Source organism: Chiloscyllium plagiosum, chromosome 1, assembly GCF_004010195.1.
Source record: "Chiloscyllium plagiosum isolate BGI_BamShark_2017 chromosome 1, ASM401019v2, whole genome shotgun sequence".
NCBI classification, from domain to species: domain Eukaryota; kingdom Metazoa; phylum Chordata; class Chondrichthyes; order Orectolobiformes; family Hemiscylliidae; genus Chiloscyllium; species Chiloscyllium plagiosum.
Window position 1 is genome coordinate 113,219,582 of NC_057710.1, and position 24,508 is coordinate 113,244,089.

Consider the following 24,508-nt stretch of genomic DNA (forward strand, 5'->3'; position numbering starts at 1 on the left):
CCTCCCTGCATCAATCTTACCTCACCAGAGTATCGGACTTCTGACATGGAGAATGTGGCATTGAGTCAAGTTGACACAAAGACATCATTGCTACATTTAAATGTATAATCCTTACCTTAGTTGTTTGAGATTCTGGATGCCTGTATAAATCCACTGTGGATGTTTTCACACTTTTTACAGCGATTGAAGCAAGATCCATATTTTTTTGAAATGCTGAACCAGAGAGGCTGCTCTGTTTGCCAAACATACTGGAATCATTGTCACTGATTCGGTTCCTTCGTCCAGAAAGGCATTTTGTTTTTAAGGAGTAGCCATTTTTCATTAAAATAGTTTTTCTATTTTGTTGGTTTTCGAAGTAGTCTGGTTCAACTGTACACCCTTTACCAGACTTGCATTCTTGGGAATTTGAGTACATTGATGACAAAGATGATTTTAAAGTCATGCAATCTGTTTGTCTGCGCTTTTTTCCTAGCAGATGAAAATTGTGTTCACATTCGTTGTTAAAAGAGCCATCAGATAGACTTCTTTTTACTGGATTTTTCACACATTTCTTCGTTGGTAATTGCAACTTTAGTTTAAGAGGACTAAGCACCACATCAGGCTGAAGAGCCATCCAATTCAAAAATGTCCTCCCACTTTTTTGAGATGTTAACTTTTCATGTAAATGATTAGTAACTTGCTGATTTTTTGATGAACTCACCTTGGAAGAGTCATCTTCAACAGAGGACACTGACCTTCTTTTGTGGAAATACCTAAAAACTGATAAGTGATCTAATTGTACCACAGGCTGCAAGTCCAAATTCGAAACAATGTTACTCTTTGCAGTATGTTCCTGTTTAGTTAACAAGTCATGATTTGATGTACAGTTAAGCAACTCTGCCTTCACTGAAGAATTTTTGACAAATGCTGTCATATTATCCACTCCATTAATTAAACCAGTCAGAGGAGACCCAGCTGATTCTTCAATAACATGAGAAAACAACTCTGCACTATTATTGAAGGTACTGTGCAAGGTATGACTGAAATCATCTTTCTGGGTTTGAAATAAATGTGATGTTACTGAATCCATATGCTCAAGATTTTCTTCCAAAGATATAGAGGCTACAGGTTTACAACAAACTTCAAGACTACAAATTCCATCTAATTTCTTTGTAGACAATCCAACAAACTCTGAATGATGTGTGTGTTCTGTAGAGGAACATGTCTTGCACGAGGTGTTGCTACTTTGGGTGCAACAAATTCCCACTGTACTGGGGTGGTCAATACTTCCCTCAATGTAAGGTTCAACATTGTTCTTCCATATGCCATTCTCAATTTCACTGTTGAACGAAATGACACATCTCGATAGTTCCTTGATTTTAGATTTCCTTGTACAAGAAGGTGTGCTAGTCTGCAGTGGGGATCTATCCAGTTTCTTTACCACTCTGGAATTACAACAAAACTTCTTAGCTTTGCAAGAACTTCTGCCTGCCTTCTTTGGTTTCCTAAAAGAGATCGACGATTCTGAAGATTCTATTAGGGATCCGAGTAATTCCTGACGGAGAAGTGAAAGGACACAATTAGAACAATGCTGATTTATATACACATGCATATATATCTAAATGTCCACAAGTTAGAATAGAGTCTCAAGTTGCAGTCATTATCCAATAAATCTATGCACTATCCACAAAACAAAAATAACTTTTGTTCAAACTACATTTTACATCTAAATGTTAGTTGTCAATAAAAAGGTTAAAGCAAAACATGAAATTTCAAGATCTCATCCTTTGGGTTTTGAAAAAAATTTTACTCATGCACGAGATATGGATGTGGCTGGCTGGCCAGCATTTATTGCCCATCCCTAGTTGTCTTTGAGGTTGTGGTGGTGAGTTGCTTTCTGGAACTGCTGCAGTCCATGTGCTATAAATAGATCTGCAATGTTAAGTGACTTGGAATGAAACTTGAAGGTGGTGGTTATGTTCCCATTAATCTGCAGACTTCATCCTTCTGGATGGAAATGTTCATGGGTTTGGAAGGTGCTGTCTAACGATCTTTCGTAAATTTCTGAAATGTATCATGTTGATTGTACATACTGCTGCAACTGAGCATCAATGGTGGAAAGAGTGAATGTTTACGGATGTGGTGTCAATCAAGCAGCCTCCTTTGTTCTGGATGATTTCAAGCTTCTTCAGCATTGTTGGAACTGGAACAGGTGAAGACTATTCCATCACACTCCTGGCTTGTGACTTGTGGACAGGCTTTGGAGCCATCTCAATTATATGCTGTAGTATTTTTAGCCTCTTATGTGATCTTCTAGCCATTGCATTTGTATGGCCAGTCCATTTGACTTTCTGGTAACTCCCATGCAGTTAATATTGGGAGATGGTAATGTCATGAATGTCATGGGGCAGTGATTCTTTTGAAAGTGGTCATTACCCAGTATTTACTTACCACTTTTCAGTCCAGGTCTGGATATTGTCCAGGTCTTGTTGCATTTGGCCATGGACTATTTCAGTATCTGAGGCATCGCAAGTGGTACTAAATATCGTGTAATCATCAGTGAACATCTCCAATTCTGACTTAAATGATGGATAAAGCAGCTACAGATGGTTGGGCCTTGAGGAATTCATAGAGATATCCTGAAGCCAAGATTACTGAACTTAAACAGCAACAACCATCTTTCTATGCACCAGGTATAACGCCAAACAACAGAGATTCTTCCCGGATTGCAATTTTACAGGAGCTCCATATTTGGTCAAACGCAGCCTTGATGTCAAGAGCCGTCATTCGTCTCACCTCTGGAATTCAGCTCATCTGTTTGAATCAAGGCTGTAATGAGGGGAGAAGCAAAGTAATCCTGGCAGAACCCAAATTTGGCATCATACAAGGTTAATTCAAATAAGAATGCAGCTTAAAAGTTGAGCTGATTTTATCCTCCATGAGTCAAATGTGGAGTCAATAAAATAATGTGCATTGATTCAGTGTTAAACTGCCTTTCTCTTTACAAGAGAAACTATGTCCACATTTGAAAATCAATAATGATTTATACTCCAAACAATCCTCCAACTTATGTTTATTTTGTGATAAATCATAAAAGCAACCAAAAAAATTGCATTCCCTTTAATATCAGCATTCAAAAGGTCTCTCATCAATGTAACCTTGCTGGCACCTGACCAGGTGGGTTGACTGAGCGAATTCATTTCCGCACTTGAAGCAGATCAACTGTTAATGCCTAGCATGCTTTTTTACAGAGAGGTTGGTGCGTGTCTACAACCAAAGGAAGCGGGGGAGGCTGACCCAATTACAAAATTTAAAAGGAATCTGTATGGTTACATGGATAGGAATGAGTTAGAGGGATATGGGCCAAATGCTGGCAAATTGGACTAAATTAATTTCAGATATCTGGTTGGCATGGACTATGTGAATTGAAAATGTTAAATTGTAAGCATGTGAACATGCTCAACAGATAATTTCTCCACACGGTGTCATAGTATGCCATTAAGAATTGTATGTTCTTCTTTTGTTTCGATAGTTTCTTAAAGCTTTACACTGTAAGCGCAACAAAAAATAAAAATGTAGGAAGAGCAGAATGTTGTGATTATGAGAGCAATTTGCAAAGGAATACCAACTGTCACATATAGAAGGTAGTGGCATTGCGATATTGGCTCACTGGACCGGCATGTCACAGAAATGGTCTGTGACATGTGTTTGAATGCCTCCAAGGCAGATAGTGAAAATTCCGAATTAAAAACAAGTTGAATTTTCTTTTTTTTAAATTCATTCATGGGACGACAACATCGTTAGCTAGGCCAACATTTATTACTCATCCTTAATTGCCAAAAGGGCAGTTAAGAGTCAAACACATTGCTATGGGCCTGGATTCACATATAGACCAGATCAGGTAAGGATGGCAATTTTCTTCCCTGAAGGACATCAGGGAACCAGATGGGTTTTTTCTGACAATCTACAATGGATCACTGGTCATTATTACACTCTTAATTCCAGATTTTTATTTAATTCAAATTCGACCATCTGCCGTTGTAGGATTTGAAACTGGGTCCCCAGAACATTACCTGGGTCTCTGAATTAACAGTCCAATAAGAATACCACCAGGCCATCACCTCTCCCCACAGGGAGGGTCAACTCAAAAATCAATCTGATTCACCAATATTCTTTAGGGAAGGAAAAGCTATATCACCTGGTCTGACCTACATGTTGCTGACAAATGTCTACCAAGGCATCTAACTGCTATAATGTATGATAAAAGGAATTCAACTAGACATATAATCTGAAATTCACTGTTACAATAAATCACAATGGGATAAATAGCTAATCCAGAGTCCTTCCAGAGGAGTGGCACAGCAGTTTACAGTCAGGAGGGGGTTATATTGTGAATTCTCAACATTGACTCAAAAGGTCCAAAGTCAAATAAGAGCAAGGAATGCTGCTGATTACCATCTGAATCAGCCAACATCCTCCTACCCTGCAGACATTCTAAGACCGGTTGTACACTAAAAGGAGCATGTCAGGACACCTTGGAAGTCTCAGTATATTGACTATGAGGTAATTGCCATCAGAAGTTTAAGTTTCTGATGGGCAATTATCCAGCATCTGGAAACCTCCGAACAAATTTGAGTTAGGAAGTTGGAGACTTCAAAAGATTCTTACTCATTTACTTGGATCATATCCTAGAAAAGTGTAATGCATTAAAGCCTGCTTTGTAGGTGGCAAGGGCCCAAAATGTATATAGAGGAACCTTGATTATTCGGCAATCAATTAACCAAATTTCGGAAGATCCAAACAAGATCACAAGGTCCCAACGTGTGACTAACTATGTTATCTGGCATCCATTATCCAGCATTCGATTAACTGAACAAAATACTCCCTTCCCCTGTTCTTCAGATAATCGAGGCTCCTCTGTACTGGGTGGGGACCACTACTGACCAAGATGGCGAAGTGCTAAAATCCATAGCTGTAGAATGGGCCTGTGACAACTGATGAGGAAACCAAGAGGGAAATCCATGCTTTACCTCATTTACATTTATCTACATGTACCAGATGTATCTGTTCACAACAGTATCAGTTGGAGTAACCACCGCATAGTCCTTGCAGAGGTGAAGTCACATGAGGATATTCTCCATTTATTGTCTAGCTCTGAAATAGTTTTGAAAAGGGATTGATTTTTGAGCTAATCCTGAAATTCAAGACTGGTCAACTATGAGGTATTGTGAACAAGCAATAGCTGAATTGCATTTAACCAAAATCTGTAACCACATGGGCTGAATTTCAGGCACTCCACTATACCGCCAAGCTAGGATGATGGCAAAGAGCTTAGAAGAGCAGACCAAAACAGCAGCAGACATAACCAAGAAAGAAATTAAGCGGCAGCCTGAAGTTACAACACAGGACTACTTCTATGCCAAGCAATAGAGGCAGCAAGTGATAAACAGCTGACCTACAAACAGAGGAGCAGATCTAAGCTCTGTAGGCTACATCCAGCTCCATAGGCCACATCAGTCATAATGGTGGTGGATAATTGAACAATTAACTACAGGAGGACATTTCACAAATAACCCCATCCTCAATGAGGATGTGCCAAGTACATTAGTATAAATGGGTAAAAACAAGGACTGCAGATGCTGGAAACCAAAGTCTAAATTAGAGTGGGGCTGGAAAAGCACAGCAGGTCAGGCATCATCGAGGAGCAGGAAAATCGACGTTTCGGGCAAAAGCCCTTCCTCAGGTCCTCGGATGCTGCCTGACCTGCTGTGCTTTTCCAGCACCACTCTAATCTAGACATTAGTATAAATGACAAGGCCAAAGCATTCGTAAGCAACTTCAACCAGAAAAGCCCAGTGGCCCCTTAAAGCTTCCTCTGGAGGTTGCCAGCATCATAAAATATCCCGGTCTTCAATCAATTTAGTTCACTCCACATGATTAAAATAAAAGGCTAAATTCACTGGATATTGCAAATGGTAATTACCCTGACAACATTCTAGCAATAGTACTAAAGACTTGTGCTCCAGAACTAGCCATGTTACTAATCAAGCTGCTTCAGTACACTTCTTTGGTTGTCCCTCAGGACTGAGGATGATTTGCTCCCACTCCAAAGGTTAGATTCTAAATAGTCCAATCCTGGAGCTGCAGACTGCAAAAAGTTGGACTAGATAGTGTTTGATGAGGTGGGTGAGTAGGATACTCTGGATTCGGCATGCTCTTTCTGCTGCTTGTGCTTGGCCTTCACATGTTTCACTCGGTAACATTCTAAGTGGTTAGCACTTTCATGGATGCTTGTTATTCTCTAGCTTGGGCATTCTAGGGCAAGGAACTCCCATATGTCATTGGAGCAGCTGCATTTGTTTAGGGAGACTTTCCGGTTGTCCTTGTAGTGCTTCCTCTGCCCTCCTGGTGGAAGTTTACCATTACAAAGCTCAGGGTAATGCACTGATTTAGGGAGTCTTGTATCAGAACACAAATATGGAGCCCTCCAAATTCCTGGATAGCATTGATTATTCCCCTTACTTTGGGAGTGTCCGCTTGGTGTGAGGAGGCATTGACAATGAAATCCAACATGACTCCAATACGCTAATGCAGACTTTGGATTCCTGAAGAACAGGGTTTTAGAAGTCTGAGATCCCAAACCCAACAGTGCAGCCTTGGTTCCCACCCTCCCGTATGCATTAGAAACATGGACGATGTACAGCAGATACTTCAAATCCCTGAAGACTTATCACCAGCACAGCCTTTACAAAATCTTATAAATCCACTGGCAGGATAGGTTTACCAATATGACCATCCTGTCCCAGGCATTGTGGAAAATTGAATCGATAAGTGTGGTGCTGGAAAAGTACAGCAGGTCAGGCAGCAACCAAGGAGGAGAGTCGACGTTTTGGGTATAAGCCCTTCATCAGGAATGCCCAAAGCATTCTTGCTCCTCGGATGCTGCCTAACCTGCTGTGCTTTTCCAACGCCATCCTTTTTGACTTTGACTCTCCAGTACCTACAGTCCTCACTTTCTTCCAATGTGGAAAATAGCCCAGGTATGTCCACAAATTGAACTTGGCCAATAATCACCTCATCAGTCTACTCTTAATTGCCAGTAGAGATGGAAAGTTTCAACAGTAGTATCAAACAGCACTTAAACTTAAAACAACAAATGCTGCATCAAGGAACCCTGGCAAAACTCTCCACTCATTCAAAAGCAAGATGGTTGTGATTATTGGAGATCAAGCATCTTATCCACAATACATCATGGCAGGAATTTTTCATAGTAGATATTTTCTAATCAACCTGTGCAGAGATATTGTTATAACATACAGCTGGAGCAGGTAGGAGTTGAACTTGGCCTCCAAGCCCAGAGGTACGGACACCACCACTGCACCACACAGTCTCTTAAGGTAGTGTCCTTGGTCAATGATAGGGTCAAAGGTGAGGATGATGATGGATGATTGCACAATGTTCAGCACCATTCACATCACTCAATCAACAAACTGAAAAAGATCACATGAAGTAGCAATACTACAACAGATGGAGGTTCATGTGGACAAGCACAAAACAGAATTCAAGAACAACAAATCTGAATATTAACCAAATGGTGAGAAGCTCGAGACTGTCAAGAGCCAAAGGTGTTGGGTATCCACATCCCTAAATCATTTAAAAATCAGCAGATACAAAATAAACTCAAACAAGGCCAACATAATGTTAATCTTAAAGAGGCCCAATTACAAGGGGGTAGGTGTTGTATTTCAATTGCATGGATTACAGCATTTTATCTGCACCACTATATGTTTCTACTGATATATTGGTTTTGGAGGGACTAACTCAGATATTTATGAGATTACAAGATAACAAACTTCCCTTTTATTTATTTTCATGCACAAAATTCAGGGTCTATATTAGATTAGATTCCCTACAGTGTGGAAACAGGCCCTTCAGCCCAACCAGTCCACACCAAAACTCCGAAGAGTAACCCATACACCCTCTGACTACTGCGCTTAACACTATGAGCAAAATAGCATGGCCAATTCACCCAACCTACACATCTTTGGACTGTGGGAGGAAACCGGAGCGCCCAGAGGAAACCCACACAGACACAGGGAGACTGTGCAAACTCCACACAGACAGTCACCAAAGGCTGGAATTGAACCTGGAACCCTGGTGCTGTGAGGCAGTAGTGCTAACCACTGAGCCACCGTGCCACCCTATGATCAAGGTGATTAAAATCCAAAAAAAGACTCCCAGAAATATCCTGTTTTCAAAGAACATTTTATTTGATAGCTAAACAAAATTCAGAGTATTGGCCAAAACCAGGACAATTCAGCTTTGAGCTAGCTCTTCGTGATGTGCAAACTGTTTTCTGCAGTGTTCAAGTTAGAATTGCACCAATTGATGACTTTAACTAATAGTCAGTGGAGAAGACAGTGACAAATTTTATAAAATTATCATCTTGCCAAATTGTGGATTACAGATTATCATAGCAACATTGTCAATCAGTTGAGAAGCTGAAAGCGAAAATGTTTCTGTTCCAGAATTTAGTAATATTTATCTACTGCAACTCAGGTGCAGTGTTCTTCAATTCAATAGATCAGTTTGATATTGGTTACTAAAATTAGTTTTAAAAGTAATCTTACCTTTTTTCTCACTTGAAACTGGGTATTTACATCTTGATTTGACACAGTCTTGCAATTCCGCAGTTTCCGCCGGTAAGTGACATATTTTAGATTTGGAGATACTTTTACGATTTCTTCCATTCCATTTCTGATTTATTTGCATTTGTTTTTATTCACACAACAAATATGTAGAAGGAAGAAAAGGAAAGGAGAGATTTTAATAGGCATCAAAATGTTAAGATACAGCAGCAAAATATTATCAGAAGTATCATTTGTTCTGTTAAAAAATCAAAAATTTGCTATGAAGTCCCTTTTGAGCTTTTAGCCATCTGTACTTGAAAACATTACAGAATCATGGAATAAGACATCACAGGAACTCAATCAACCTGAATATTGTGTTTCAGGAGGCAGTCACACTTTGTAAATTACATCAAATTCTATGGTCAGACACAGGCAATGTGACTAAGAGTGAGCCAGGTATAGGGATCAGAATTATCTTGCAAAAAGCCGACAACAGCACCCTAGTCTAGAGTAATATGTAGGGATGGTGGAAGTGGTGTTTGGGTTGTGGAAGAGAAATGTAGCAGTAATGGGGACAGCAGAGCTAAAGGAATAAATGTTATTCTCTGCAACAAAAATAGAGCCCTGAAGGCACCAAGATTCAGGACCTCTCTTCTTGGCTACATAGAAACCTCGAGTGTATATGGTTGTTTGGTTGGTTTCCTCCACTTGAGAATAATGACATAGGTAGGATTAGGAAAAACTAGGAACGATAAGTAGTTTGTGGGTAAATTAAAAAGTGGAGCTACAAAAAAAGATCAGGCTCTGTACTGTTAAGTTTTATTTAAGGCAAAATTGCATTATGATTTAGGAAATTTATGCTGTAAATAAAGTATAACAGTAGCGTGTATACCCCTGCATTACGTTTCTATTATTTAGCATGTGTTCTTAAAGTAATCATGTGGACCTCTTGAATCAACTGGAATATTTGATCAACCGGCAAACTCCTAGTCCCATAGGTGCCAGTTAATTAAACATTTTGCTGTGCATTGATTACTTGAAGAGGAATTGGTGTGCAATGTATCCAAACTTGCTGACAGTACAAATTTTGGAGAGTGCACATTTTGTGATGAAGATGAAAGGAACATGCAAGGCTATAGTTAGCTTGAGCAAATGAGCAAGAACTTGACAGATGTTGTTTGGTGTAGGAAAGTGCAAGTTTGTGCTTTTTGGTAGTAAGAAACAAAAAGGAGACTATTATTAAAATAGAGAGAGATTCCAAAAAAGCTGCAGCACAAAGGGATCTAGGTGTCCTTGTGCATAACATACAATGTTAGCAGGCAGGTGCAGAAAGTAAATAAGAAATCAAAAGGAGATTTGGCCTTCATTGGTCATGGATTGGATTTTAAAAGCAGGGAAGTCTTGATATAACAATACAGTGTGTGGGTGAAGCCATAGCTGGAATATTGCATACAGTTTTGATGCCCATGTTTAATAACGGCTATACTGACACAGGAAGCAGTTCAAAAGAGATTCACTGGGCTGATTCTTGAAGTGAAGGGGTTAACTTATCAACAAAGATTGAACAGGTCAGGCCTTTATTCACTCGAGCTTAGAAAAATGACCTTATTGAAGCATTTTGGGTAATCCAAGATGGAGGATGGGAAAAATTTCTGGCTGTAACAGATGCTCCTTTTTTTGAGGTACTTTAGGTGCTGGAGGTGATTTCCTTGAATTCCAGGAGCAGCAATTACTGTTTTATATGCTGTTGCAATTCGTTTGGAACTTTGGAAAAAAAGTCAAAACAACAGCAGTTTAAAAAAGAAGTACAGACAAAGGAAGCACATGGTGAAGTCATTGCAGGAGGGAGATAGAACCTGCACAGTTTAAACTTTGCTGTTTGAACCCATGTATCGCTGGACATCGAAGTGCATCTGGGAAAATTAACAAACATGAAATTCACAACTTATCTTGGAGGAACTGTTAGACGAAGTTCATAGCACAGAATCAGATAAGTTAATCATTGTTTTAAGTGTGGCCTACAGAGAATCTGCAGTAGTGAGTAGAGTGGGTTCTTTCTTGATTATATGTTTTTGGAGATATGTCTCTTGATTAAACTTAAAATATAAGCCATAACTATTAATTTAACCTGGGGCAGTGGTTGTAAAGGAATAAGACGGTGTTATTTTCTGGATCTGTAGATTGTGAAGAAGCAAAAAATGGCCTTTAATAGAGTGATATGTACATCTGGTCAGATGTGGGAGTTTAAAGAGAGTTAAGGGTTACTGCAGATTATATCTGCCATAAATGCTGTTGGCTGCGAATTTTATCAGATCGAATGGATCGGTTGGAAGCAATGAGGAATTCGCAACAGCAACAGTATGTGATGGATGGCAGTTATAGGAAGGGGGTAAGTCTCAGATACAGTCACATAGATGGTAAAGGAAAGGTAAAGAGAGGTAGGCAGCTAGTGCAGGATCTTTTGTGGATATACCCATTTCAAACAGGTATGCTATTTTGGAAAATGTAGGGGGGGTGATGGATTCTCAGGGGAACATAGCACAAACAGCCAGGTTTCTGGCTCAAAGTCTGTGAGAAGATTTGTAGCTCGGGTGCTCGTTGTTGTGGTTCTGTTCGCCAAGCTGGGAATGTGTGTTGAGACGTTTTGTCCCCTGTCTAGGGGACATCCTCAGTGCTTGGGTGCCTCCTGTGAAGCGCTTCTGTGATCTTTCCTCTGGCATTTATAGTGGTTTGAATCTGCCACTTCCGGTTGTCAGTTCCAGCTGTCCGCTGCAGTGGTCGGTATATTGGGTCCAGGTCGATGTGCTTATTGATTGAATCTGTGGATGAGTGCCATGCCTGTAGGAATTCCCTGGCTGTTCTCTGCTTGGCTTGTCTTATAATAGTAGTGTTGTCCCAGTCGAACTCATGTTGCTTGTCATCTGAGTGTGTGGCTACTAAGGATAGCTGGTCATGTCATTTTGTGGCTAGCTGGTGTTCATGGATGCAGATCGTTAGCTGTCTTCCTGTTTGTCCTATGTAGTGTTTTGTGCAGTCCTTGCATGGGATTTTGTACACTACATTGGTTTTGCTCATGCTAGGTACCGGGTCCTTCGTTCTGGTTTCTTAATCTGACCTAAAGGTGACCCCAGATGCACAGACATGTGATAAACTCCTCAATGTTTTATGAGATGGCCAAGCAAGACACGCAATTACTTGAAACTGCTCCGAGGACTTAAAGGATAAAATTGTGTCTAACATGTGGCACCAGCTACAGTATCGAAAACGGGAATGGGAAACATAGTCCTGACCACTCTGCAGAGGCCTCTTCTGATCTTCCTCTTATGTGAGAGCTTATGACTGCATTTACAGAGGTTTCCCACAAACTACACAGAAACAACGTAAAGGGAGGAGGTTATTCACCATACTGAGGATAGACCCATTCTAGTTTATGGCCGAAAGCATTTTATACACGCAATGAATACATTATTTCATTCGATTGATCATTTAAAAAGTATACAACAGGAACTGCAGTAGCCCGTTCGGTCTGTTAACTTTACTTCCTATTGAGCGTAATGATAGCTGATCTTCAGGGTCCACACCATAGTCCTGCTCTTTCCTCGTCTTAAAAGCATAGAAATCCTTACTTATTTCCAATGCCTTTGCTTCCACAGTAGAGAATTCCCCATGTTCACTTGTCTCTGCGTTCAGCATTTATTCTCATCTCAATGCTTGTAGCACGCACTGCAGCCCCTTGTGTTAGACGTCAGAGCCAGAGGAAGTATAGTCCCTAGTTCCAATCTATCTTGCTTGGTCACAGTTTTATCTGTACCTGAAATCTACATTCATTTCCTCAAACGTCCCAGAATACGGGCTCAGTCGACACAATCTCTGCTCGAACCCAAAGTCTATTCTCTCAGAAATCAGTCTGGGCATCCTTCACTGAAGTCCCTCAATGCCAGGTTTGTCATTCATTAGGTACGAAGACCAAAACTGTACACAATATTGCAAAATGGTCAAAATGAGATCTCACAATTGCAGAAGGACATGCTTATTCCTCTAACTCAAACCCCTCTGAAATGATGGTCAATATATCATTGGCCTTCCTAACAGCGTTCTACACCTGCAATGTTGCTTTCACTGCAATCAACGTTGCAGCTCCCACTTACCAGGGCTATGTATCCTGAACAGAATGGCAATGCCATGCTCAATTTTGGATTCTGTGTGTTGATACCATTGCCTTGCGTGATCTGTGATGAGGAAACAAGGAAGGGCATAACATCTTAACTGATGAAAATTTCCAGAAAATCCCTTTTCATACTATAACATGGCATTCTATTTTTCCACCCAAATTGCACAACGTCAAATCAGTCCACATTGCTCTACATCTGCCACTTATTTGCTCATTCACTTCACTGAACTCAAACACCTTGAATCATTTTAACATCTTCTTCACTCCTGACAATCCAGCAGTAGACTTGTAATTATTATATTGGATTCCCTCATTCAAATTGTTGATATGCATTTTGATGAACTGGGTCCAAGTGAATCCCACTAGACTTTCACTTCAATTGAATAAAAACATTTATTCGTACTCACCGTTTACTGCCAGCTCCGCCGTTCTAAAACCCTGTGCATACATTAGCCCCTATCGCACAACGTTTTATGTTGCACACAGGGATTGGGACTTGATGAAAACGCATCCTGAAAATTCAGTTACATTGCGCCCATTGATTCTGCATAATTCACTTAACAGTTGGTTTGTCAATCAGATTTCCGGTGTCATAATTCTCTGTAGACTTTACTTATGCCCAATAATTTCAACCGCAATAATTCCCCCCCAATCAGTTTATTTACTAATTTTATTGTACTCCTTATTTCTCACCATACTTGGTTTTCTACGATTGCTAAAGTTTTTGGGGGGTTTTGTTTTCTTCTGTGAAGACAGACTGAAGTAGTTGCTTCATTGCTCTGCCATTTCACTGTTATCCATTCTCTAGATTTTTTTTAACATTTAAGTAAGAATACTGCGCTTGCTTACTCTGAATTTTTCCACAAATATAGTTTTAGAAGCTTTACATTTCGTTCTTCTCACCATTGTTAATATCACCCATGTTAATAAATTTTATAAAATATCTCGTCCTGACGTTATCTGTTCTATGATCGAACTTCTGCAATCATGCAGTTGCAGAAGCGTAGATTCTGTCCTGTCAGCAGTACAGCACGCACATATTAGTCCCACTTTCACACACGGAGCTCGTTGCCATGAATGTTATGACACTTCAATTGCTCGTCCAAGTAATTTGTAATGTGTATGGTGCCATAACAACTCCCCTCTGAGGCAATTTCTTCCAGACCCCAAAATCTTCTGGATGAAAACAACCCTCAAATTCTCTCGAAATCTCACACTCTTCACTTTAAAAGTTTGTCATGTTGTACTTGTTCTTTTTTCATGGAAATTATCAGCTGCAAGGTTTGTGAAGGTTTGCAGCTCAGGTTGAGGTTTAGGGTGTAGGTTTGCTCGCAGAGCTGTAGATTTGATATCCAGACGTTTCTTTACCTGGTTAGGTAACATCATTAGTGGCGACCTCCAAGTGAAGCGAAGCTGTTGTCCCCTGCTTTCTATTTATATGTTTGCCTTGGATGGGGTTCCTGGGGTTTGTGGTGATGTCATTTCCTGTTCGTCTCCTGAGGGGTTGATATATGGTATCTTGATCTATGTAGTTGTTTATGGCGTTTGTGGTTGGAGTGCCAGGCCTCTAGGATTTCTCTGGCATGTCTTTGCTCAGCCTGTCCCAGTCGAATTGGTGCTTTTTTATCCGTGTGTAGGGCTATGAGGGAGAGAGGGTCGTGTCTTTTTGTGGCTAGCTGGTGTTTGTGTATCCTGGTGGCAAACCTTCTTCCTGTTTGTCCTACGTAGTGTTTCTGGCAGTCCTTGCATGGAATTTTGTAGATGATGTTGGTTTTGTCCATGGGTTGTACTGGGTCTTTTAAGTTTGTTAGAGTTTGTTTGAGAGTGTTGGTGTGTTAGTGTGCTACCAGGATTCCGAGGGGTCTTAGCATTCTGGCTGTCATTTCTGAAACTTCTTTGATGTATGGTAAGGTGGTTAGGGTTTCTGGCTGTGTTTGGTCTGATTGTCGTGGTTTGTTCCTGAGGAATCTGCAGACTGTATTTTTTTGTATTCCACGAGCCACCACACACTGCAGCACAGACGAACTTCGGAAAACAGAGGAGAACCACCTATACAACGTATTCAGAAGAACGGATACTCAAAACAAAATACAGTCCGCAGGATGAAAACATTGACTGAAGAGAACAATTTTAATATACACCTGAAAGAAGGATCGGATAGGTGAGGGAGGGTCTTCAAGAGGCTTCAAGAGGTCTTCAAGAATGTGCTTGGCAGCTCCATTCATGGTGTGATGTAGCTGCGGTGGGTTAGAGAGTGAACGTGGAAAAGGAGGAGCACAGGAGGCACATAAAGTCTTAAAGACGAACAAGGTTCCAGAATCAGCATGTCTGTTATGAAGGTAAGGCTGGCTGATGGGATTTGAAGAACGATACTGCAATGGGTCAATGCACATCGTAATTACAGCACTACAAGAGAATTCTGCTGCCTTAAACAGAATGATGGATCTTGTATGTGCGTTTACAAAACGTCACTGATTTCCTAAAAAAAAAAATTGGGAGCAAATTTTATATTCTGTTTGAATATTGCGTACAATTCTGGTCTCCTTCCTATCGGAAAAATGTTGTGAAACTTGAAAGGGTTCAGAAAATATTTACAAGGATGTTACCAGGGTTGAAGGATTTGTGCTATAGGGAGAGGCTGAACAGGCTAGGGCTGTTTTCCCTGGAGTGCAGGAGGCTGAGGGGTGACCTCATAGAGGTTTACAAAATTACGAGGGGCATGGATAGGGTAAATAGGCAAAGTCTTTTCCCTGGGGTGGGGGAGTCCAGAACTAGAGGGCATAGATTTAGGGCGAGAGGGGAAAGATATAAAAGAAAGAGTCCTACGGGGCAACTTTTTCACAGAGAGGGTGGTACGTGTATGGAATGAGCTGCCAGAGGAAGTGGTGGAGGCTCGTACAATTGCAACATTTAAGAGGCATTTGGATGGGTATATGAATAGGAAGGGTTTGGAGAAATATGGGCTGGGTGCTGGCAGGTGGGACTAGATTAGGTTGGGATATCTGGTCGGCAGGCACCGAAGGGTCTGTTTCCATGCTGTACATCTCTATGACTCTGTGACATTCAAGACTTTGAGTGGACTTGACAGGATAGATATTAAGATGTTTCCACTAATGAGGCAATCTCAAACTAGGCCATAGAGCTACAGGATAAAGAGACATTCATTTAAAACTAAGGCGCTGAATTTGCTCTCTAAAGGTAGTGAGCATCCGAAATTCTCTACCCCAGAAAGCTGTGGAGGTTAGATCACTAAATGTATTTCAAGGTGGTAGATAGCTTTCAGGGAGTTGAGGACTATGATGAGCATGATAAAGGAGTTCAGGCCTATAGCAGACCAGCCATGATCATGTCTGCCCTGTCATTCAACATGAGGGGCCAAATGGCCTTCTCCAGTTCCTATTTCTTCTGATCTTGATAAGTCTGGGCTAGCTGTATTGAAGAATAATCTAGTTAGTACTGAACCTTGCTCTTTCCCACATCCTGCAACCTTTACCTCCAATGTGTTCATTCAATTTCCAAATGCTACTATTGAATCAATTTACACTACCCAAACAGATAGTGCAATCCAAATTCAAACCACCTAAAATCATACAAGAAATAATTTAAAGACCATAATATCCATCATACCTCCATTCCAACCCAAGTAATTAAGAAGGAAAAATCATTTTTCCAGCAATATTTTGTTGAATTCAGACATGTAATAGGATACCCAAGAGCTATTCAGTCTAGATTTAGTAAACAGCAGCATTCCCATAAACCTTTTATCTTAAAATGTAAAGGTGAAGCTATTAAGAAGTTTTATTGAAGCCACAGAAGCAAAATATATTTCTTTTTTTTTCCTGAATGTCCAGGTATTTTTTCCATTCTTTTGAAAGAGTTTTGCCTCCTGCCCCACCCAATGGATATTCATGGATGTTAGCCCTGCTTTCTCGTACCGGAATGAAAAATAAAACTGGAAAAATATTCTTTGCATCAAGTTATCAAACATAAAGTTTTAGATCTGTGAAAAGTGCCCTGGTGCACAAAAAGGTCTTCTTCTATTTGGCTATCATTGCTCGTAGCTAGATGTGCAATGTTCTATGACTGTTATGACTTCTGCGGAAATTAGATTCTGAATTAACAGATACTAACATGCAATTAGGATGAAATTTTAAATATTTTCTAATCATTCCAAATTATTTAATAAGCCTTGGCAGCATTGTGAGGAATTCAAAAATTTATTTGAACCCAGGAGATGAAGATTTCAAATTCAAGCCATTACCTGAATTGTACATATTCTAATTCTACACCAGCAGTTATTCACAGGTGTTTTTTTTTATATCGTCTATAATTTTTAGTCATGCAAAAGAACTAAAACAAATTCAGTTGTATGGTAATCTTTCTCAATAGCAGACTGCAATGAATTTATGAAGATAAAAGTTTGCCTGATATTTTTGCTAATCTCATGTGAATGCTATCCTCTGCTATAATAATCAGGTTAGAGATTGCCCTCTTTTGGCAGAGCTGGCATACAATTGTGTCCACCAGTGGTACCCAACTGAAAGTTATTTAAATAGATGGATAAGTCACAGTCAAAATGCAAATTTCCTAAAACCTGTTATTGAATGGCATACTACAGCACACTCTTGGGTGAACCCAAACTGGCTATCTCCCCTCACATGTACATGCTGCCATACTGCTTTCATGTTCTGGTAGCAATATTTTTTGACACAACAACAGATAAATGTGTGAAAAATTGGTCTGAGATTTCTTGATCTATGTATATGCTAAAAGATCATATCAGAAATTGTTCAAAATACATAATATACATGCTTAGTTACCTACACTCCCATTGAAATTCTGTCAAACATCCCAGACAAACTTTGGCATTTTTGCACTGGAGAACAAACAAGCTGACAATATGTACCTAGTTACAGGAACAAAACGATTTTCTTTGTCTTGCATAAACATGCGGTTTTCCTGACTTTCATCTTCTGTGGAAGAAGAGCTTTGGTTTTTATCATGTGAAATTCCTCGGCTTCTGAATGCATAAGAATGTTTTCTCTCGACACTTTTGCTTTTAAGTTGTTTTCCAATCTTTTTCTTTGCTGTCAACTTTGCATTTGAAACATTCAGTGATGCTTTCTGTTGCCTGAAACAAATCAGAATATAAGATTTGAAACGATGTATTATAATTGAAAAATCAATATTTCTTGAGAAAGTACAGTAGCGCCTCAACTTACGAACTTAATCTATTCTGGGACCCGGTTCGCGAACCGAAATGTTCGCGAACTGAATCAATTTTTCCCATTGTTTGGATAGCATAAGAATGCTTGGACGTAGCAATGAACGCTGTTTACAGCGCACGCACCAAAGATGAACTGAATGAGATCACGCAGGGCCCGAGAGCTTTCGCATTCAACAAGTGTGTAGCAAAGCAGAACAATGAAACCATGTGGTCGCACACGGGCTTTTTGCGTTCATACCTTGAATTTCGTACGGACATTGAAGCAAAATTTTACGTACAATCCTGTTCGTAAACCAATTTGTTTGTGAACGGGGTCGTCCGTATGTCGAGGCGCTACTGTATACATAACATGCTGAGAATAAATGAATTGTCAGCATTTTCATGTTTGAAAAAGAATATTTGCGCCAGCCCTTGAAATTTCACAAAATAACTCCATACACAAAACTATTTTAAAACCTGATCTAAATGTCTGCTTTGTAACTTCTCCAATACTTCACTGGCTGTGGTCAAACTGCCTAACAAAGTATGCCTAAACTAAAACATGACACTTAAAAAAGGTCTAAATGTTGCAAAAACAAAAGTTACTGGAGAAGCTCAGCAGGTCTGGCAGCACTTGTGAAGAGAAATCAGAGTTAATATTTTGGGACAGATGAACTTAACTCTGAGCTTCTGAGGAAGGCTCACTGGACCCAAAATGTTGACTCTGATTTCTCTTCACAAATTATGTCAGATGTCCCGAGCTTTTCCAGCAACTTTTGTTTTTGTTTCTGATTTACAGCATCCATAGTTCTTTCGGTTTTTTTATTTAGCTCTGCACGTTGGCCTCTTTCTGTGTCAAAAATTTCAATTTATTAAGTGGGTATTCTGAACAACATAATCTACCATAATATCCTAAATGTGAAGCTAGAACTAAAGTTAAATTCTAATATTATTACTGTCAATTAAACAGTGTGTCCCCATCATAGTTGTAGAAACATTATGCTCTCAGTTTGTTTCTTACAATTCCTAATTTTACACGAAATATTCTACTTGAGTTCAGCATCACTGACTAGTCTTCAGAGTATGGTGGCAGCTGAAAATTTCAAATCAAAATTAAAATCAAAACCATAATAAGGCAACTAGTAACTGCAGCACCAGTGAAGAACTAGAACACAAGTATTGAAGTCACTTTATGGTACGAAGCTAGAGATCTGATTTCAAGCAACCGTTATGCAGTAGGGTCAACCAACTGCACTTGCGTTGAAGGGGTAAACACAGGTTGAAGGGCACTACACAGGTTGAGAAAGACAGCTTGACAACCGTATTTGCTTGTGAACATTTTCATCAACACTTACTTGGAAAAGTTAATCTGACTGTTGAATTCAACTACAAGCACTACTAAAAGCTTTAATGATGATTCATGGTTTTATTGTCAATTGTTTTTAAAAACCCATCTGGTTCACTAATATCTGTTAGGAAAGGAAATCTGTCATCCTTAACTGGTCTGGCTATATGCGACTCTCGACCCAAAGCAATGTCGTCGACGATTAACTGTCCTCTGAAAGGGCCTAGCAAGGCTGCCACGCATTCATATCAAACCACTAAAAAGTCTAAAGAAAAACATTGAAACTGGATGGACAACATGGCATCAACCTAGGAACTAGCAACAATGGCAAACTCAACCCTATCATCACTGCAAAAGTTTTCCTTCCTAAGATGTGCAGGCTAGTGCCAAAATTGGGAAGACTGTCTTGTTATTCAGCCTGACCCAATCATACCTTACACACAAAATCCAAGACAAGACCATCACTGGATATGTTATGTTCTGTCCCACTGGCAAGACAGACCCAGCAGAGGTAGTGACAGTGTTAAACAGTCCAGAGGGAGTTGCCCTGAGAGACTTCACCATAGACTCCAGACCTCAACTAGTCTCATGGGATCAGGTCAAAGAAATGTCCTATTGATTACTACCTACATCTTGCCTCACCAATGAAATTTTCTTCATATTAAGTATCATTTAGAAGCAGCACTGAGGATGGCAAGGCCACAAAATGTACACTGGATTAAGAACTTGAATCACCAAGAAAGGCTCAGTAATACCACAACTAACTGACCTGGTTGAGTCCTAAAGGGTTTGGTTGTGGTTGCTGGACTGGATCTGTGTCAGGTAATAAACAGAAATTAGAGGGAAAAGCATACTTTACCTCATCCTATCTAAGCTGCCTGGCAAATAGAAATGTTGATATTGTCCTGGTGGAGTTTTGTCTTCACACCAAGGAAACTCACTGTCATATTGTGTGTTTTGTTCAATGGAATGGATTTCAAACAGATGAACCAGCTCAGAAAGAGCATCCATATGCCACTGGGTGCCATCGGCAGCAACCACCATATGCTCTGGCATATGTCCAAATCTACCATTACTGTCAAACAAGGGGATCAACCCTGATTCAATGTGAAGCGCAGGTGGGCTGGCCAAGCATAGCCAAGATTAATGTGGTGCAGGAAAAGCACAGGTCAGGCAGCATCAAGCATAGCACCAGGCCTACTAAACAAATAAAGTTACAACTGGTGAAGCAAGCAGCTGACTAGTTGCAAGCCAAACAGCATAAGCAACAAGTGATAGAACAAAGTAATTCCACAACAAACAGGCAAGATCAAGGTTTGGGAGATGATTTGTAGCTCGGGTGCTCATTGTTGTGGTTCTGTTCGCCGAGCTGGGAATTGGTGTTGCAGACATTTCGTCCCCTGTCTAGGTGACATCCTCAGTGCTTGGGAGCCTTCTTTGAAGCGCTTCTGTGATGTTTCCTCCGTCATTTATAATGATTTGTACCTGCCGCTTCCGGTTGTCAGTTCCAGCTGTCCGCTGCAGTGGCCGGTATCTTTGAAAGGTGGCACAAAAATGGAACAAGCTGCCATAGGAAGTGGTAGAGGAGTACAATTACAACATTGAAAAGGCATCTGCATAGGTACACGAATAGGAAAGGTTGCGCCGAATATGGGCCAAATGCTGGCAAATGGGACTTCATCAGATTAGGATACTTGATCAGCATGGACGAGTTGGACTGAAGGGTCTGTTTCCATACTATATGACTCTATTGTTCGAAATGCCTGAAATGCCAATTCTCCTGCTCCTCGGATGCTGCCTGATCTGCTGTGCTTTTCCAACACCACACTCTCGACTCTGATATGCAGCATCTGCAGTCCTCACTGTGTCCTCTATGACTCTATTCCACCATATCATGGTACCAGTCTTCAGTCAATGTGATTCATTCTGTTGTATCATAAACAGCTGAAGTCATAAAATACTGCAAAGGCTAGGTGACCTGACAACATCCCAACAGTACTATGAAGTCTTATGCACAAGAATGTCCCACACCCTAGTCAAGTTGTTCCACCAAAGCTACAACATTGTGAAAGTGGTAAATTGCCCAGTTATGTCCTGTATACAAAAAGCAAAACAAACCAAACTGGTAAATTACCACCTCATCCGTCTACTCTCCATCATCAGTAATGTGACAAAAGTTGTCGCCAGCACTTTCTGACACTCAGTTTGGGTTCTGCCAGGCCATCAATTCACAAGTGAAGAATTCAGCCACTTCATAAAGGACTAGAAAACAGAACAATACATAATATCACTACACTATTCAAGTATCTCTGGACATTGGTAACTTTTTCTGGATGAACTCCAAAAAAATTCACGGCTGATCTTGGAGGAACTTGTGTGGGAGAGCTCACTGCACAGGAACATAGTTTTTAAGAGTAGCCTTTCTGTAAATTTACAATAATGAGTAGAGTGGGTTCTTTCTTGATTATATATTTTATTGACATCTGTTTCTTGATTAAATTTTAAAAATGTTAGCCTTAAGTTAGCCTGGAGCTGTGTTTTTTTTAAGAGGAATAAGAAGGTACTATTTTCTGGGTGTGGTGAAACGGTTAAAAATTATGTCCCAATACATGTGTGAATCTAACCGGAATGGAGGTGTTGCTTAGTCCCGTGTGAATCTTATTACACACCTCCCCGTGTGAATCTTCTTATCTGTATGTAACCAGAATGGAATGTGTTTTTTAGCCTTGCTCTGCTGTTCACATGAATGTTTATATCTGGAAAAGAGTATATCAGCTGGAAAAGTCTCCAGTTCGGTGAGTCTGCTCCGGGGTTGCGTTTAACCGCCGAGCGTGGGTTGTTGGCAACCGCTCTACGAGAACTGACGGCTCCCAGTTCCGGTAACATGTAGAGTGAGTATAAGCCAGACCCGTTGTAAGTATGAGACCTGGTTGTGGCGACGCTGCGGGGATTAAATGCTCATATTCTAGCAGACTCGCCTCTTGGTCGTTTGTTCTGTGTCAGACTACTCTCCTACGAACCTGACCTTGAGAATTTTTTAAAACACTGGGTCTGCAGATTGTTAAGGTGCAGTGATGGCCTTTAGTAGAGTGATGTGCTCGTCCTATCATATATGGGTGTTTTGGGAGAGTTTCCACGTTACTGATGATTATGATATAGAGGTGCCAGTGTTGGACTGGGGTGGACAAAATTAAAAATTATAACACCAGGTTATAGTTCATCAGGTAGCTGTGGAGGAGGATCATAAGACAGAGTATTATCATGAGAATGTGACTGGAAAGAAGTTCTTGGATTTACACCGTGGGTGGCACGGTGGTTAGCACTGCTGCCTCACAGCGCCGGAGACCCGGGTTCATTTCCCGCCTCAGGCGACTGACTGTGTGGAGTTTGCACGTTCTCCCCGTGTCTGCATGGGTTTCCTCCGGGTGCTTCGGTTTCCTCCCACAGTCCAAAGATGTGCAGGTCAGGTGAATTGGCCATGCTAAATTGCCCGCAGTGTTAAGTAAGGGGTAAATGTAGCGGTATGGGTGGGTTTCGCTTCGGCGGGTCGGTGTGGACTTGTTGGGCCGAAGGGCCTGTTTCCACACTGTAATCTAATCTAAAAAATCTAATCTACATATTAATGAACTGAAACCTGCAACCCATTTTAAAATATGAAAGACTTAACAGCAATCTAGGTTGGTTCAACATATCATTTCAGTTGCATGACACTGAGAACATTTGCTATAAATTCTAGGTCTTATGATCATGCTCCACAGCTACACAATAAAGGAGCAGCATCATGAAAGCTCGTACTTCCAAATAAATGTGTTGGACTATAAACCTGGTGTTGTGCGATTTTTAACTTTTAACTGATGAGTATGTCTGCAGGAAATGTCTTTGATTGTGAATCCTAACTGATTGCACGGATCAGTTTGAGCAGCAGTTAGAGACAATAAGGAATTTACAGGAACTAAGGGGTGTGATGGATGGCAGTTATAGGAAAAGAGAAAAGCCGCAGATACAATCACGTAGATGGGTTAACTCCAAGAAAGGTAGGAGGGCCAAGCAGGGAATGCAGGAGTCTTCTGTCATTACCCCCATCTCAAACACCTATGCTGTATTGGAAAATATAGGGGTTCTTTTTTAGATTAGATTAGATTAATTACAGTGTGGAAACAGGCCCTTCGGCCCAACAAGTCCACACCGACCCGCCAAAGCGTAACCCACCCAGACCCATTCGCCTACATTTACCCCTTCACCTAACACTATGGGCAATTTAGTATGGCCAATTAACCTAACCTGCAGATTTTTGGATTGTGGGAGGAAACCGGAGCACCCGGAGGAAACCCACGCAGACACGGGGAGAATGTGCAAACTCCACACAGGGAGTTGCCTGAGGCGGGAATGAAACCCGGGTCTCAGGCGCTGTGAAGCAGCAGTGCTAACCACTGTGCCAACGTGCCGCCCACGGACTGTCAGGGGAACGTAGAATGAACAGCCAAGTTACTGGTACCGAGAATGGTTCGAACATAATGAGGGGTATGTTGGGTTCCAAACGATCAATTGTGATAGGGGACTCTCTAGTCAGAGGCACAGGCAGACGCTTCTTTGGCTGGCAGCGAAAAATCAGAATGGTGTGTTGTCTCCCTGGTTCCAGATTTAAGGATATCTCGGAGAAAGTGCAAAATATTCTCTAAGGAGAGAGGGACCAGCAGGAGGTCATTGTACACATTAGAAATAACAACATAGGAACGGAAAAAAGATGAGAATCTAAAGGGAGAATAGAGAATCTAAAAAGGAGGTCCTCAAAGGTAGTAACATCTGGATTACTCCTGACGCTATGAGAGTGAGAGTAAGAATATGAGGATAGAGCAGCTGAATGCGAGGCTGAGGAGCTGGTGCAGGGGAGAAGGGTTCACATATTTGGATCACTGGAATCTCTTGTGGGGCAGAAGTGACCTGTACAAGAAGAACAGATTGCACCAGAATTACAAGGGAAATAATATAATGGCAGGGAGATGTGGTAGAGAGAGAGAGAAAGGGGAAAAGGGGGAGGGTGCGGCAGGGAGATAGTGAGGAAAGAGATCAATCTGAGACAGGTAGAGTTGGGAAAAAGAGCAAGTCAAACAATCATTGCAGGCAGAACAAAGCAAAGAACAAGGTAGGACTGATAAATTAGACTGCATTTCTTTCAG

At 40.7% G+C, this 24,508-nt stretch overlaps 1 protein-coding gene across 1 annotated transcript in view; it reads right to left on the reverse strand.

Annotated features, from left to right (window-relative positions):
• haspin (histone H3 associated protein kinase) overlaps positions 1-24,508 on the reverse strand; it is a 66,830-nt gene that overhangs the window by 37,758 nt on the left and 4,564 nt on the right. The window contains exons 2-4 of the mRNA XM_043694296.1: positions 17,687-17,911; positions 8,610-8,736; positions 116-1,534 (exon numbers count right to left, since the gene is read on the reverse strand). Coding sequence (XP_043550231.1) covers positions 116-1,534; positions 8,610-8,736; positions 17,687-17,911 — 1,771 coding nt within the window. The remainder of the gene's footprint in view (positions 1-115; positions 1,535-8,609; positions 8,737-17,686; positions 17,912-24,508) is intronic.